We start from the raw sequence: 12170 nt of genomic DNA, 5'->3' as shown, positions 1-12170 counted from the left end.
TTGATGGTATTTTATCTGGGCCAGACGCTTTACTAATATTCAAGCCTTTGAGAAAATTTGACACACGAAGTTCTATTTCTGGCATAGACGTACAAACTTCAAACAGGTGGGGTTGTAGTTTTTCCTGCGAAAAAAAAGTTAAATTTGAAGCAAACATACGACCCAACAAGCCTGCCATTTTTCTTACAGTCAACGGTGGAATATTTGACTCACAAAAGCCTTTAGTAACATACCTTGATCCATTTGGGCAATTTTTCTCACTCTGACATTATATCGTTCCTGAGAAGCATCTATGATCTTCTTACAGGTATTTCGCAAGACAACAAAGTTTATACGATTTCCGTCAGTACGATTTGAGCGCTATTTGCGATAAGCTTCATTTTTGTTATTGATTACTCCACTCCAGTTTTTATCAAACCATGGATTGTTGTCGGTACAATCCTTGAAGAAGTAAAAAAAATATGCTTTTATACCTGCCAAGACTACTTCTAAAATTTAGTTTGCACCCAGGGTCACTGGAATTGGAACAAACTTCATTCCAAGGAAACATAAAAAGAAAATCCTTCAGATGCTTACATTTGGTCGATCTATAATGCCAAACTTTACATGGCCTAGGTGAATCCAGTTCGCACGTTGCTGAAATCAGTTGGTAACTAACTAGCTAGCAAAATCACCATCTACTTCAGGAACTCTAGATTCATTGAAAAGTTGAGTTAGTCCATGACTGTTGGCAAAATCTTCGGCTTCTCGCCCCTCATCGTCAGTTCTGTTGGAAAAATTCAACCACCTGGCGTAAGGAACATCAATGTTAGCAGCGATAACAATAACTGCGTTTGTACGGTTTGATTGCAGGTAATCAATTTTATCGGTTTGAAAATAATTGAAACAAAAGAATTTTGTTGTTCTTCGAGTCGTAGTTTTAAACCCTAATACATCAAATTCTGAGGTCTTAAGAGTCTCTTCCCATTGGTAAGATATGTCGACCCTAACAAAAACAGCGAATCCAAAGTTATAGCTGATTTGGGTGTAATTAGTATCCAGGATATACAAGGTGAACCTAGGATATTGTTTAGTTCACCTTTAGTTTTTGTTAGAGGTCTCTTCGACTGTAAATGCTTATGTACAGCGTTTATATACGAATGTAGAATGTGCCATCATGGTACATTTTTTCTTCTTTTTTCACAACCTGAAAACCGGATGCATCTGCACAGCGACGAAACTTGGAACCATCAATTCTCATCGAGTAGATCCGATACAGTGGTATCTCAAGGAAAGGGTTTGAGGTGTTTGAGATTTTTAAAATTGAAATAAAAATTGTGTCGCTAGATGTCGAATTCACTCACAAACAAACATCTAAGCAAAGTTAGTGGAAGAGTTTGAAAAAATAGGTCCAATTAATGTTTAAATTGAACCGAACGCATATAAAAATCCTGTCGAAATTAAGTTTATTATTACTATGAGATTGGACCTCGTAGTCCACAAACAAAAACTTTTTTCAAGTAAACTAGTTGCCATGTTGAAATATGAACCGGCATGGAGGAAACCAATTAACATGAAACTAAACTAACTTTCGTTATTTGTCTTGAATGTTGGGTTTTGGTTAGGTCCGAGAGACATTTTGGAATGTCAAAATGATTCAACGTGTTTAGGAAAGTTCTTGCTCGGGGTAAAATACAGCTTTACTGGTTTTCAGCTCTAACTCTAGAGCAGTAATTTCGATAAACCGCTAGCTTATTATACACTTTGCTCGATACACTCTCCACAGAATTGTTTATAATACAGGGTCAAGGTTGAAAAATGAAATATAAGGTTTTAAAAATTGAGTAAAACACTTTTATTATTAATAGTTTTGATAATACTATTTCTTCCTTTTAGTTTGTATCAAATGTTTCTGTGGACTTTCATCCACATATATTTTTACGGATTCAAATGGATGTGGAGGATTGAAAATTGGTTCTAAATTTTTTCCTAAATACGAACAGAAAGGTATTTCTGCTGCTAATTTCATGTTAAGACTTTCGCAAATGCTAGCAATTGTTGGGGTACTAGCATTGACTCTAACAACTTTATATCCACAGTCTGCTGCCAAAGATCTAGATTCTTGTATCAATTTTGTCATGAGCTGAGGATCCTTCATTTCTCCTTTGGCGAAAATATTACTTATTTCAAAGATTTTTTGAACGTGAAAACAGTCCCAGAGTTTAGGAGATCGCTGAACATGAGCCTAAAACATATTTTATTTTATCAAAACGATAACGAATGGAATTATGTCGAATTATCGAAAACAATTTCTATTCAGAAGTATATTTTTTATTAATTGGAAGAGATCTGAAATCAAGACCATTTATCACATATAAAAAGGTCTAAGAACCAGACCTACCGGTTTATTTGCAAGAGAAGCTGCAAATCTAACCAAAGACAATAAAATTTCAGTCCATAATTAATAAATTTGATCACAATTTTCCTTATACTGAAGCAGTTAAGTGTACATAGGCTAGAATTGGGAAGATGCAGAGATGATTAGCGTGGATCCCAGCGGTCCTGGCCAACAAATGAAACACAAAAATTTTGGAAATGATCCAACGTAATCTCCTTTTAGCGCTCCATTCACTTTTCCCAGAGATGTTCAATAAGTTCGATTCCTTTTTATAATAGGAATCGTCAAGGTGCTCAAAATAGCCATTAACTGCCGACATTAACTCTTTTTTGTTAGACCACTGAGCCATTTTTTTAGTCTGGTAACAGAAAACAATCCGAGAGGGTTGAATGTGGCAAACAAAGTGCAAAAGATATCAATTCGAACTTTAGTTCATTTCATTTCATTTAAACATAAAATTGCATTGTCTTCAGAAAAAAAAAATAAAAGCAATTTGAGACAACGGTTCTGGATAGCACGAATAGAAATTGCATTTGTGATGAATAAAATGCATCTATAAGTGCATAATTTTTCATCAAGGATCAAAAATATAAAAGGAACAGAGGAAATCGTTTTCGAAGGCACTCGTTCTGAATCCAACACTCGAAAATCTCGCCGAGGGCCCGGGTGGCCCCTTAGGGTGAAAAGCAAGCCCCAAAGGGCAAAATTACAAAACATACAAAATGACCATGCACTATCGTCACCCGTAACCGGCACCTCGCTGCCGCTTTAAATTGTTTATACTCGACGTCGGTAAGAATATACTGTTGGTATGGGTACCAACTGCGAGAATGCATAGGTCACGAGCTAGACAGTGATGAAGAATGCGAAATGAATGATAGTAACAAACAAACAGCGAACAAGATTATGATCTCAGTGTGAAATTATTTATGACAGTATTTTGATGTCAATTTTGATTAATGAATATTTCTTAAGGATTCAAGATCTGTTCCAGCGGACGGAACTTTTGGTCGAGTTTGCCTGGTCTAATATGTAAGTTTGAATGTCAACCTAATTTATGAGCAAGCGACACAGTATTGGTTTAACCGTTTCAATAATGGAAATTTGAGGCTTGAAGATCGTTAGTGCTGAGATCATCTACTTTCGTGGGTTAAAAGGTGAACAACTCAATACCAGCAGTCGCTGATTATCGGACTCCCATGGTCCTTTTAAACATACAACACATCGCTATTTTAAATCTGCAAAATTTGATTGGCGCGGCACGAATTAACCGAAATTCAAGTAAAACGTCGAGTTGGAGTGTATAAACTCCTGGCACTGCCGAATAATGAAGTAAAACCAGGACTAAAAGAGCTTGCTCAATGTTGGATTACAAACTAACAATGTTTTGATATAGATTTATCATGGTTATTTTATTACCATAATGTGTAAAAAACTCACCTGAAAAAGAAGATAGTGTTTCATTTTTGGACATTGAACGCTACAAGCCAATTTTTCTTTCAAATCTGGATCCCAAGGGTTTGTCGATTCATTAATTGCGGCTCCTACTACACAACCGTTGTTTTTACATCTGGCAACGACAGTTATTCCCTCGGACATTTTTTGCAGTGCAGTTTCGTCCATTATGGAATTATGTTTCAGACCTATACATTGATTTGGTTTTTTTAACTGTACAAGAGAATAGATATCCTATGAGTACTCAACATAAAAACAGAGTTTCCAAAAATGATAATGAGAAATTGATCAAATCAGCCTCATTTGAGAATGACAATTGGTGTTGAGAAGAGACCAAATAATGAATTGATAGGAAAAGTGATTTAAATATCACTTGTAAATCTACAAAAATAAGTGACTTTTCGGTTTGATAGTTTTGTTTAGTTGTTAGAGTTACAAAAAAGAAATATAGATTCTTTACCAAATAATAACATACCAATAGAGAAACATGTGGGTTCCTGGTTGTAGAAGGTCTCATGCATGACTTTCAGTATAGCTGGAAAATCATCTTTATTAGCTCTCAAAATGATGTACTGGGAAAATTTACTGTTGGTTTCTTTTGTTCGTCGTTTTATCAATGCGTAATTTCTGTAAGATATTATATGATTTTTGATAATACTGAGAATTTTAAATGGTATTTGGTTTGAAAGAATTTTCATCTTCACTGAGAATTTTGAATGTATCTAAACATTACATTATGTCAATATGACGTGAGTGATGTTTTACATATGGAAGTATTCATAGAATTACAATATACGTAGATTTTGATCTATGAAAGTCATACAATTGCGATCTACTTCTAATGCCACTTTCAGGCTATTTGCTTCTGCCTCTCATCGACTGATTACACCTCCACTATAATGCAAGGTTTGCATGCTTGCCAAGCCTCGACAAAAATCTGAAAACGCGTCTAAACAGACTGTCTGATTTGGTTTGTGACTGTTCCAGGCTAGTGTCAGTTTTTGCGCTTGCGATGTATGCATTTACGTTAACACTCAGAGCTCTCTCCGAACGGATGTGTTCACGTTGAGCTGTGTACAACTTATCATCTTCCGCTTCATTTTCCGACAAAACCTCAACGAGCCCTCGCAACCAAGTAAATGGGGCTAGTGGATGTTTTATGAGCATCGAAAAGCGTGTAATATTTTTCTTTGTACAAGTAGTGACGATGTAACTCCAAGTGTGCTTTACAAAGATAAACCATAAACACATATTTGAAAGTAGCATTTCTTTGATACATCTTTCACATAGAGAAATTTGTTTTAATTTTTTTAAAAAGCCAATGAAAGCATTTTCATGCTTTTTCTATGTAACTTTAAGAGAAAAACATTCCTTTTGTTTTCCTATGATCCGCCTATGTGTGTGTCATACGAAAAATTGAATTATGGAATATTTACCGTCACACTAAAAAGCGCTTTCCACGTGAAAACCAGTTTCAAAACCACAAGTTACTGTTTAAGAACAAAAGGACAGTTTCTACATCAAGAATATATCATCGAATATGATAAAAAAAGAGGTAAACATAAATTTCTCACGGGTGCTGCTCACCATAATTACGGTAAAAGTCTGTAGTAATAAATTTTTTACGCCGGATTCATAAAAAAATTTTAATGTGTGAATGATCCGATTCCCAGTATTTGATTCAATTTTATTAGAAGTTATGATACAATTCGAAATCATACGAACCAATTCCTAATTAATAAGCAATGTTTGAACTAAGGATAGTTAAACCTTTTGTTTATATTGTTACATAATCGAAGGCACGTGCTACACATAAAGTTGCACACATGGATCACTGTCATTTTAATAAGATGCTTAGTTCTGAACGTGAAAAATTTATTTCTGTTTCCAAGGAACAAGTTTACTTCACCACAACTAGCAAGAAGCACCCTCCAGGGAAATATATTCGTGAAATGATCCCCATAAGTAACATTTGCCATGAGAGCGAACCACCTTTCTCTAGATCATACAAAATTGTTAGAATAGCCGTACATAGACAAAGTCTCTAACATTGTGATCAATTTATTGCTAAGAAATCCTCAGTTTTTGCAAATCACTTTTGCTCAGAATTTCGAATTCTGGATCAAATTATTCATTCAAGTTTCAAATTTTAATTTGGAGAAACTATTAACATATGAAACGCAAGCACATTTTTGTCAATGCAACGCATTCAAACAACCATTTTGTGTATTCTATTTTTATTTACTTTTACCGAAATTATGAACAAATATGATACAAGCGCGTGTAGTGTACACAAACGTCATTTTAATCTATCATCTGTTAAAAAACTTTAACATGATAATAATTAGTTGGTGTGTTAGCCAGTGTCGCGTATTTGGATAATACCAAATAATATTTTGTTTTCATTTTGAAATCCAATATTATCTACTCAAATCCATTGATGAATTCTATAAAAAAAATGAATGATTATAAGCGTGTATTAGAATTCTCATAATTTAATTTTTTACGAAGTTTACCAAGTAGGATATGTAGATTAGGAGTGAGTACATTTTTACAGTTCAAATCATAATAAAACATTTCAAAATCAATGGAATGAATTTTAAACAGAAGAGAATTTTATAGCACTGAGGTTGTGTGAAGGTGCAATCTAAAACATCGATTTTCACTAACTTTTCGCAACATATACAGCCATATATAACAAATAACTCTCTTCTAATGTTTTCAGGTTGTCAGCTGTTTCTATTTCATCGATGTAGAAAATAACTACAAACAATCTATTGAGGTTAAATCAGGAGCTTTCAGTGGCCAATTAATTGAGCCATTACGTAAAATTATTCTTTTATCAATACATCTTTGAGTGGCTCCGTCCGGTTGGAACCACTTGTCAACAAAATTAGCACCAAATAATTGAGGTACCAAAAAATTTCTAATTACTTCCTACTACTTCTTACCACTGACAGTAACATCCTGAATAAGATATGAATTAATGACTTCAGCAGTTCATATAGTCTTTTTCTGTGGAGGTAATAGTGCTTTTAAATGAATTTGTTGTTCCAAATGAAAAAACGTGATTAGAGAACAAAATTTCCATTTAAAATTCAAAAGCAATTAGTGCTTCAGACCGTTCACCGAATTGGCGGCGCAAATGATGGTCGTTTATATTTAATTTGAATCTTGAAACCTCTTCAGCTAATATTACTAAAAGTGGAAGGACATAAGCTTAATTGCTAAGAATGGTAACAAATTTATTGATTTTCATTTTCTTCAATGCATATCTAGAGCTTCTTTAGTGTGCGCTATTCAGCATCTCATGGGATGCATATTATCAATAAGATTGGATGTCCAACACCATTCATAGTTATTCGAATCAGACGCACCCATAAAAGTCCACAATAATTTTGACGAACTATTGATTCGATAAAAATTTCAACTATTTACAAACGTTCGGGTCTGAGTCTATTTAGACCGGTCAAATTAGACCAAAAAATAAAAGTGAAGCTACATACATTCCCTCCAAGCTGAAATTGTTAAAAGTATAATTCGCAATAAAATGTTAAAATTCTCTATCTTTTCAGTGTATGAGAAAAAATTTATACAAAGTCAAAGGTAAAAAAATGAGTTTTTCGCGATTTTCAACAAAACTATATGCACAAGTACATAGAGTTGTAATTTATGTTAAAATAAAAGCCGGTCTTGCTCTAATATACAATCACCAAAGTGGAGGATCCGTTTTATTCCAACTACATGTGATACATCGCTATTGACGCAACTTACATGCACTCAGAATAAAGATGAAGATGAAGAAGAAGAATAAGAAAAGAGAGAAGAAAAAGAAGAAGAATTTGAAAGTTACGAGTCGGACGATTTCATTTCACATCTTCTTCTTAATTTAAATTGCTTTTACCTCTTTAATCTCTGCTAATTTCCATTATTTTGCAATATTGGGGAAACCAAGTTATAAAAAACGCGCTACACTACCTCATAGGTGGCGTGGATTCGACGATTACTACTTTTTGAATCGTTGTATCTCAGAAACGGTGGCTCGTAGGAAAAAAGGTATGGATACTTTTTTTGTAGATAAGTTGATGATCTGCCATTTTTTTCTGAAATATTTTCATAATAAAACTAACCGTTTTGATGACAATCGCGAAAAACTCATTTTTGTGACCTGTCACCTGGATTGTCTAAATTGGCCGAACTAATTCATAATGAAATGCTAAGCCAAACTGAACAAAAAGCAACTATTAGCTATTGAATGGGCTGTGAACTAAAGCAATGTCGCTAACTCAAAGTTGTGAATCTCAAAAAAGAAAACACATGTCAATATAATGAACTGTCTCCTTTGAAATTAACAAATTCCACTACTTTCGAAGAGCGTTATTATTTCTTTTATAGGGTCGGTGCTCTTCGTATATAATATAGTACTAGTTTATGTGGTTAAATCCTGATACAGTTTTCTTTCTAACATAATTTGCATACAGTGAGAATTCGTATTTTTGCTTATTGACGATGCTAATTCTAATTCTAAACTTCATTTTAATAGTTAATTAGATGTTTGTTAAAGATCAATTATTATAGTCTTCATAAAAACAATGTTCACTTGAATTAATATAAGTTTACAGTTGTAGACAGTTAACGTTCTAATAGAGAGAGCATGGATTTCATTTTGGCATCGTTACCATCAACAACAACTGTACTTGAAGACTTATTTTATGGAATACGTTGTATGGAATTCCCCGGTTTGTTATGTAGCCAACAACGAAAACATGTTGCGCTGACAGAAATATGAGGCGAAATATACGTTAAAGGTTTGTGACTGATTCTAACTCATTCACCATTCCAACTTTTAAGTATCTTCCATTTTGTTTTATTCGGTGAAATTTCGTGAGTTTACTCGAGATTTTTATTAAATGCAAGGTTGACAAGCTTCACATACAGAAGCTGGGATTTCTGTTACTAATTCTAATACTATTTGTAGTTTTTTCGAAATGATAATAAGACATAAAAATGGAGTTTTTTATTTTGGTAGCTATTAAACTGTTTTTTGAATTCGAATCTGTTAATTTGAAATTTACTTTAGGTCATTAGAAAAGACGTTGAGTTTTTATAGGTTATATCGCTGTTATTTTTATAGAATTTGTTTTTTCAAAATATGAAAGATATGCATATATTACACTAAGGTTGTTAAAACTTTGGCAGAATATATATAAAATTGACATTCATAGAAATTGGTTTCAAGAAGGTATAATTTGCTTCCACTTTTGTGATATACAATCCAATAAGTGAGTGACATCTTAGACTGACCAATGTATATTTTATCACCATTTCAACGAGGAGTCTCTTAAACTTCATAAGTCAATTTATGAGTTGGTATTTTATCTTCAATTTCAGTAACGGCAGATCGGATTGTGAGGTTTCGTTTTTACATTATACAGAGTGAGTTTCATGTATGAAACGCCTCAATTACTCGGAGGCGGCTTGTACGATTTTTATAACTTTTGTGCGTGATTATCTTGGGATACGGCCGGTATTAAGGTGGTATTTACATTGTTATCACATCTTTCCTTTTTCGGGGAAATTAATATCTAAACTTTTTTATTTCAAATGGAACTCACTCTGTATAACTGATTTTTTAATGGTGAAGATGTATAAATAGGTAACTTATGAATCACTAGATGAATAGCAACTTGGCAAAGTCGCTGTTAGATATATTAGATGGATTTTATTTCAAAAGATATGAGTTTCAATAAAAAAGTTTGTACTTTTCGTGAAATATTTTATAAAATACTTTAAAAACTTTATTTTTCATGTGTTTGAATGAATTAATTTTGATATAACGGGGAAAGGACTGAATTTGAAGCTATTATTTATCGCCAAGCTCTAGCAAAACTTGAGAAACCTAAGAAATTAATACAATTGGTGAAAATGACAGTGAACAAAAGCTATAGCAGGAAGCTTCTTGGAATAAATCGAAACAAAGACAAAAAATTAAAACAATGCCACGTTATCAACGGGGCTGTTTAATTTCCTACCAGCGGTGATTCACAGGGATATTGGATTACGATCCCAAGGAATAATTCATAATAGCAAAAGGCAAGTCCTGGCATATGCAGATGACGTAGAGCTTATAAACATATAGAACAAAACAGCAGTTCTACAGCTGCCAGGTTGGGAGTTTCCACAACAATCACCAGAGTACAAACTCAACTTCAACTCTAACATTTGGGAATCCAGTTGAAAGCTGCAACCATCTCGGATTTCCACAGATAAGTCCCAGCCTTATCTTTAAAATATAGACAAGTTTGAGTTGGTTTAAAATGTTGCTTTTGTTCGTTTTGCTCTTTTGGATACGGAGTTAATGGGAATTTATTATTTTTTCAATAAATTTATTTTTTGCTGATATTTTTTTATTATTCTTAGCAATAAATATTTGGATAATCTTGTCCGGGAATAGTTTTAGATTATTTAATTTCTATTTTTATTTAATTCATAAGGTATTTCCAGCTTTTCTGCCTCTTTTATTAATTTTTAATGTCGTTCGTTAACATAACTGGTTACGTCATCTGAGTACCAGTTTTAATATACTTTAACTGAGGCCGAACACCACTTCCTTAGGAACAGTCTCCTGTCAGGGGTTTAAGGTTACAGACTCAAATTATAAGCTTATAAAAAGGTTTGGGATTTAGTATGTGACGAACAAGACGAAATATTTCATCAGGACAGTTGAAAACTAGAAATGGACCCACCAGGATCCAAATTCATGGCTATTTATTGTACTTTTTATTAAAGTATATGTCCTGATGTCACAAGGAAATCTAATGTGTCAATTTTTTCCCATTGATTTATCATCTATTTGACCAGCTAGTAATTTTCAATATTCAATATGGAATATCTTACGAACCTTGAACTTTAACGGTTATCTAGTTATAAAAATTCAAATCACGGCTTTTGATCTATAATTAGTACACATCAACCTTGGACTACATGCCAATGGACATAAAGACCAAGTATGTGCAAATGGGTAACGACTTTTCAAGTGACAACCATTCAAAAATCACAACAGTGCAAAACAAGAAGTTCAAGTTCGATAGAGTACAAGAGTTTAAATACTTTTGACGGTGACAAATAAAGGAGACGAAATTAAATAATCCGACAAGAGGGAATGAAATAATTGGAGCTATAGGAAATCTATTAAGGTCCAAAGATATCTCAACGGTTGTGAAGAATTTACAGGACAGTTATACAACCTAAGGTAGTATATAGTAGTGAATGATGGGTTACGAATAAGAAAGAGGAAAACAAAGTGTCAAGAAAATTTTTTAGAGGGATACGAGTGGAACAATATGAATGTAAAAGAAGAACAAATGTAGGTTATATGGTTAGTTGGCGCATAAAACCAGAATGGAAGAAAGCGTGTGGATAAAAACAGCTTTAACAAGTGGAGAACGCGAAAAAAGAAGAAGAGGGCGTTCACGTAGGAAGTTGCTATATGCATGTAAGGAAGACTTTCAGAAGCTAGAGAACTGACGCAATGCAGTTGTCACCAAAAGAAGTTGGAGAGAAGCAGAGAGACTTCAAGCCTATAAGGCCCGCTGTTCTGTTTTATATATTATACCAATCTTTTGAAATCTCATTGTCTTTGTTTCTAATGAATTTCTTGTCAATAAAAGTTAATGATTATTTAGCATGATCTCTTTCAATAGTAAGTTTTATAAAACGATCGATGCTACTGAATTAAAATAGTGAACTATTAATTTGATCATATGGGAGGGGGATGAAATTATATGATTTATTTAATTTTTTTTTAAATAGTTTACAGAGTAAAACAGATATAATATATGTAGGAGAAATTGAAAAGAAATATTGAAAAACCAATTGTTACTCAGAATATTTGTTGATAATTTTTATTATTATAAGGAAGATTTATAGTTTCTCTATTGAATTTCCAGGTTATATTTGAGTAAATTATTTTCAAAAGTGATATAACATCTAAACCTAAAGATAACATAATTTTGTGATGATATCAAACTATTAAAGATTTCATTACTTTCAAAATTGATATAATAATTATTATTATATCATACAATTATAAGATTTTGTGGAAATTTTAGTTAATCAAAGAGTAAGGGATTCAATTGTATATGGTTGCTCAGGTAGGTTTATAAAATTTTTTTAACAATAGAATGTAGCAGAAAAACCACCATAGCTCAATAACTTCTCTTTGTTTCCTTTCTCAATTTATTACAATTATTAGTTGCTCTAAGAGTGGGATGATTAGACGTAATGGCTTTTGATTTAGAGAGAAATAAAAAAATTCTCGATGATATTTCTTTATTCC

The 12170-nt window shown here is 33.0% G+C and overlaps 1 protein-coding gene across 1 annotated transcript; it reads right to left on the bottom strand.

Moving 5' to 3' along the window:
* Window positions 1-1810: 1810 nt before the first annotated feature.
* On the bottom strand, window positions 1811-4597 carry LOC130898483 (uncharacterized). Its single transcript, XM_057807824.1, has 3 exons — window positions 4308-4597; window positions 3818-4020; window positions 1811-2224 (listed from the first exon to the last, which is right to left on the bottom strand). Exons 1-3 carry the CDS (start codon window positions 4528-4530, stop codon window positions 1859-1861), a joined length of 792 nt encoding a protein of 263 aa, XP_057663807.1. The 5' UTR covers window positions 4531-4597; the 3' UTR covers window positions 1811-1858.
* Window positions 4598-12170: the final 7573 nt, after the last annotated feature.

Source organism: Diorhabda carinulata, chromosome 10, assembly GCF_026250575.1.
Source record: "Diorhabda carinulata isolate Delta chromosome 10, icDioCari1.1, whole genome shotgun sequence".
Taxonomy (NCBI): domain Eukaryota; kingdom Metazoa; phylum Arthropoda; class Insecta; order Coleoptera; family Chrysomelidae; genus Diorhabda; species Diorhabda carinulata.
Note: the sequence above shows the minus strand (reverse complement) of the source record. Positions and strands in the feature narration are given on the sequence as shown.

Bases quoted from the DNA above. Each gene is read 5' to 3' on its own strand.
- LOC130898483 (XM_057807824.1), bottom strand. From the start codon at position 4,530: ATGAAAATTCTTTCAAACCAAATACCATTTAAAATTCTCAGTATTATC. The intron at 4,021-4,307 runs GTATGTTATTAT...ATCAATGTATAG, and splicing joins ACCCACATGTTTCTCTATTG to GTCTGAAACATAATTCCATA. The intron at 2,225-3,817 runs GTGAGTTTTTTA...AATATGTTTTAG, and splicing joins AACACTATCTTCTTTTTCAG to GCTCATGTTCAGCGATCTCC.